Consider the following 4,856-nt stretch of genomic DNA (forward strand, 5'->3'; position numbering starts at 1 on the left):
GGCAAATGTTAAAAAACTTCTAATTTATGTCTCCCTAAAAAAAAATCTTCAGAAATTGAGCCAAGGCTGGGGGGGCAGCAGCCCCCCCTGGCCCCAACATAGCTCCGCCACTGTTCCTAATCCTATCATCTGGATCAAAGGTGATCAGCTAAACTTAAGAAGTTCATGGCTCACGCTTTGTATCCCACAAGAGTCTTTGTAAAGTTGTTCTAGTCGACTGTGAAGGGTGGCCTTTAGTTCCAGACTTCCAGTACTGGAGAACGGTGCAAAGGACCTTTTGTCAAAATCACCAAGAAGGAAACAAAATGCAGGCCAAGGAAAATTCAGTCACAGCACTAATTTTTAACTGGAAATAACGAAAGCGTGAAGTCCGTCAGCCGTCATGTTTGATGAGACGTCTTACCTCTAGTCCGGCAACAGCACAAGACAAGACAAGGCAGCTAGATAGCTCATCTTTCAGATCAACAAGATGCATCAGTAGGTAAGTGCAACTGAGAGATTCCTTTCTTTGTTCGCCACCAAACAAGAAAGGTTAGTCTCATTGTTTATTTATAAACTCGAAAAAGGGATACTCCTCGGCTGATTGTTAATTGGACTTTCTTTCTAGGGAGAATTGGTGCCTTCTTTCTCCTCGGTCATAATAATCGTATAGAAGAGTGCTCCACCAATATAGAACGAGAGAAATGCTCGTGTGTTTCGTCACAAAAGTGTTCCCTCAACTATACCGGAAATTGGCAATGGCTCCTAGATGCATATGCACCCATTGTCTAAATATACATTTTGAAAAGTTGAAAAATTCCGAACAAAAATCCCGCGTTTATATCCGAACATTCTATGTGTGTGCACAAAGTTTTCGGTGAAAGCAAGGTTTTTTGTGGCTTGTGTAACACAAGCCACAAAAAATGTCGTTTTTCACCGAAACTTTGTGCATGCACATAGAATGTCCGGATATATCCGCGGGGTTTTTGTTTCGAATTTTTCAACTTTTTAAAGTGTGCTTTAGACAATGGATGCATATGCACCTAGGAACCAAAACACCGCGTCCCAACTATACTCCTTAATATCATCCTTCAAGAGGCCAAACTTTGGGTTATGGCGGGCGCCAAAAAACTAGAGTCTATTATTTTGGGCGAGCAATTGTCATGCAATGCTTTGTGGGCGCTTTGTAAAACTCTATTCTCCTCTTATTTAATCAATCACGCAAATTTTATGCCTTCGTTTCAGAAAAAAAAAACTCATATAGAAGAGAGTAGTTCTCCTCTGCTAGTGTGATCAATCTTTTTTTCTTAAGCTCCGGCAAAAGCTTTGCCACGTCTTCATTAATTAAGGAGTAAAAGTTATGTGCAAACCCGCCTATCCATCTATATTCCTATTGTAATTTGGTGCATATTAACTATAATCGTGTCGGTCGATTTTGTATAAATACTCCCTCTGTAAACTAATATAAGAGTGTTTAGATAACTAAAATAGTAATCTAAATGCTCTTATATTAGTTTACGGAGGGAGTACTAATTATGAGTTGTATAATAAAACATTGGTTTTGCTAAACATTTGCCTGAAACTCTAAATCGTTTTACCATGGACGAGCGCGAGCGGCACAAAACCGTCACAAACTGCCGGAGCGGCACACACACATGATATCTGACACATGTCTCAACAAAGAGGGCCTCGTTAAGGTACACTCTTACATCATCGTCAGCCATTTCTCCTCTGGAGGCGTCATCATCCTCCCTAAACTCCGAGCAAACGACTTCAACTTCATCGAAGACAAACATCCAACCAGCCCTCACGATAGAGGCTGTGCGAAAACAGAAGAAGACCCATGTGAGCCACCCACACTGAGAGCAGCGCACCTCCGACTCTGAGAGAGCTATTTTTTGTATAGCAAATAATAGCATATATATTTACAGCAATCACGTACTTGTTGTGCAGCATGTGGTATTCACTATTTACAGCAATCACGACCGTATATATCGATCCATCACACCATATTTTAGGTGACCGATGCGACATGGATCGATCACACAGTTTGATCAGAACAAGGAGGAAGGATTAGCAGCGCACGCCTGAGCCGCAGCCTTGTCCATGGCCTCCTCCCGGACGCCGGCGTTGCAGAGGTTGGCGAGCGAGCGCATGTGCTTCATCCCGTACTGCGTCAGCGGCCCGCACCGCTCCTGGAACGTCCGCACCACAGACTTGAGGCAGTCCCAGTCATCCACCACAGGCTGCCCGGCCGGCCGCACGGCGTCGAGGACCTTGGCACCTTCCTCTGAGCCGAAGAGGAGGCCGCCGATGAGCTCCACGCTGCTGTCCACGCGAGACCGCCGCGCCATCGTCTCCACCAGCCGCCTCCGCGCCTCGCCTTTCTCGGCCGACCCCTCCGCCGACCTCCGGTACTTGTGCCAGAAGTGGACGAGGTCGGCGTCCCGCTGGTTCACTCCGCCGCCCGGCAGCCGCCTCGAGGAGGAGCCCTGGACGAAGGAGGCGTTGTCGTTGGCAGGGTTGGTGCCGATGTAGACGAAGAGGCTCTGGTCGTTGAGGCCCAGGTCGCCGTACTGCATGACGTGGGAGCCGAGGCTGTACGTGCCGCCCGCCGACGTCCGGTCCCTGACCCGCTCGTACTGCAGCTTAAGGGACTCGGCGTTGAGGTTGTGCGCGTCGCTGTCCTCCATCCAGGCGACGCTGTAGAGGTCGCCGAGGCAGGTGTCGTACTCCGGCGGCGGGGCGCCCTCGTCGTCGCCAGGGCAGTAGGTGCCCCAGCTGCTCTCCTCCGCGTTGGCCGCCGTGGTGGCGTACACGCTGATGTTGCCCGGGAGGAGGCCCTCGAAGATGCTCCCGGACTCGCAGGCCTCCAGGTAGAAGACGAGGCTCTTGTACCCGGCCCCGCCGGCGTGCTTCTTCTCCAGCGTCCGCACCAGGTCGTTCGCGTACAGGTACTCCTCGTCGCCCGGCATCCCTGGTCGCGCGATCCACCCACGTCACGCCATGTCACGACCCACGATGCAAGAAAAGAAAACACACTCGTGTAAAGATTGATGGTGATGGAGATGGAATGATGTTTTACCGAGGATCCCTGGGCCGCCGTGATCGGCGTAGTAGACGAAGATGTGGTCGTCCGGGCCGCTGGTGACGACCTTGCCGCTGCCGCTGCCGGTGAGCTTGGACTTGTCGCCGAGCAGGGCGGCGAGGAAGTTGTTGGCGTTCACGTCCGCCCCCGTGTAGTCCTTGGGGACTCCGGCGTAGACGTCGCCGCCTTGGGGGTGGTTGATGATGACCCCGGGCCTGGGGTTGTCGCGGCTGCCGGCGATGTCGTCGTACATGAAGACGATGATGTTCTCGTCCTTGAGCCCGCCCTTCTTCATGATCTGGTACGCGTGGCACACGTCCGCCTGCACGTACGCGAACTCGTTGATTAATTAACCATGAGGACAATTAAGGAGGAGTATTTAATAGGGGACTTGTTGCCTGCCTGGTGGCGGTAGTTGTAGTAGCCGTTGGAGCCGGCGATGAGGACGGCCCATCTCGTCCCGACGACGTCCTTCTCGGACGGCAGGCGGAGGAACTCGCCGGCGACGAGCAGGGCGAGCTGCGACGACAAGACGAGGAGGAGGAGGAGGAGGGGTGAGCAGGAAAGGCGAGCCATGGTGAGCTGCTGCTCTCTGAAAGTCCGGCCGGATTGAGATGTAGAAGACGATCCTTCCTGTCCCTCTTTATATGATACGATGATGGTAACTCGCTTACATTAAGCAATAGATTATCATCATATCAGTGTTCCGGCCGGCCTGTGTTGGGTGGAGATCGATTCGATTGGATGCACGGCGGCAGTGGAAGAGGAATCTGCTCCATCGGCGACGTGATGGACGTGCCAGCGACCATGTGCATTTTTTTGTTTGTTTTTTGTTTTACGTGGCGTACGTGCGTACGTACAGACATTATCATTGTTGCCTGGCGTGTAATCTATCTTCAGTCATTAACAGTGCCGTAACCGCCCGCGATCGAAAACAACATTTGTGGATGCTTAGACGCAACAAACTGCGGCACTTATAATTGGCCACTTGATTGATGGTAGCTACGGCTACGAAATATTGTTACTGCACCCTTCCGTGACCCGCTCGTCGCAGTATATTGTTACTACGATATGTTACCCTAAAATGTCACACCCAAATTTGTTGTTTTCGCCGTCGAAACAACACTGCTTCGTTTCGCATGACAATGTTCAAGCTTGCTTGCAACACTAACACAAACATGTACATAAAATTTCAGAATTATTAAAATTGTTTTACTTTTTTATATATATTTTACTGATCATCCGGGTGGGAGACAAAACGCCTCCCCCGGTCTTTGTTCTCTATGTTCCATTGCTGCTTTTCTGCCATTTCCTCCACGTCTCAAGTAGCCTCCACGTCTCAAGTAGACTGTCTGGAAGTAATCAACACGATGAACTTGGGCGGTTTCATGGCGACAGGAGCGGCGACAATTTATGAAGATTGCAATGTATTGATAGTAGGTTATACTTCGGTGTCTTTCGTCCATTGCCCTAGGGAGGCAAACTGTGTCTCTCATGAGCTAGCTAGGTTGGCGGTCTCAAACCCACCCTCGCTGTGGGTCGAGGAACCACCGATATCTATTGTAAGGTGGCTAGTGGATGATGTAACAGTTATTTGATCTAATAAAGATGCCGAAGTTTCAAAAAAAAGTAGCCTTTCCGGTTCTAAGAGGTGAGACAATAGATCAACTTATGTGTTGCATACATGTATTTTGAGTTCTTTCTATGTTAGTTTGTACCATATGTTATTTTATGGTAACATAGAGAACACGTCGTTTGGAAGCACGCGGAGAACCGGTCAATATTTGAC

General features: G+C 49.8%; 1 protein-coding gene across 1 annotated transcript; it reads right to left on the reverse strand.

Moving 5' to 3' along the window:
• Positions 1–1,860: 1,860 nt before the first annotated feature.
• LOC119301743 (vacuolar-processing enzyme-like) lies at positions 1,861–3,701 on the reverse strand. Its single transcript, XM_037578726.1, has 3 exons — positions 3,470–3,701; positions 3,065–3,389; positions 1,861–2,956 (listed from the first exon to the last, which is right to left on the reverse strand). Exons 1-3 carry the CDS (start codon positions 3,641–3,643, stop codon positions 2,034–2,036), a joined length of 1,422 nt encoding a protein of 473 aa, XP_037434623.1. The 5' UTR covers positions 3,644–3,701; the 3' UTR covers positions 1,861–2,033.
• Between the last annotated feature and the right edge of the window lie 1,155 nt (positions 3,702–4,856).

This window comes from Triticum dicoccoides, chromosome 5A (assembly GCF_002162155.2).
Source record: "Triticum dicoccoides isolate Atlit2015 ecotype Zavitan chromosome 5A, WEW_v2.0, whole genome shotgun sequence".
In the NCBI taxonomy this organism is placed as follows: domain Eukaryota; kingdom Viridiplantae; phylum Streptophyta; class Magnoliopsida; order Poales; family Poaceae; genus Triticum; species Triticum dicoccoides.

Excerpts from the sequence above, each read along its gene's own strand:
- LOC119301743 (XM_037578726.1), bottom strand. The coding sequence starts at position 3,643 with ATGGCTCGCCTTTCCTGCTCACCCCTCCTCCTCCTCCTCCTCGTCTTG. Across the intron at positions 3,390-3,469 it reads ACTACAACTACCGCCACCAG|GCGGACGTGTGCCACGCGTA; the intron begins GCAGGCAACAAG and ends GCGTACGTGCAG. Across the intron at positions 2,957-3,064 it reads CGGCGGCCCAGGGATCCTCG|GGATGCCGGGCGACGAGGAG; the intron begins GTAAAACATCAT and ends TCGCGCGACCAG.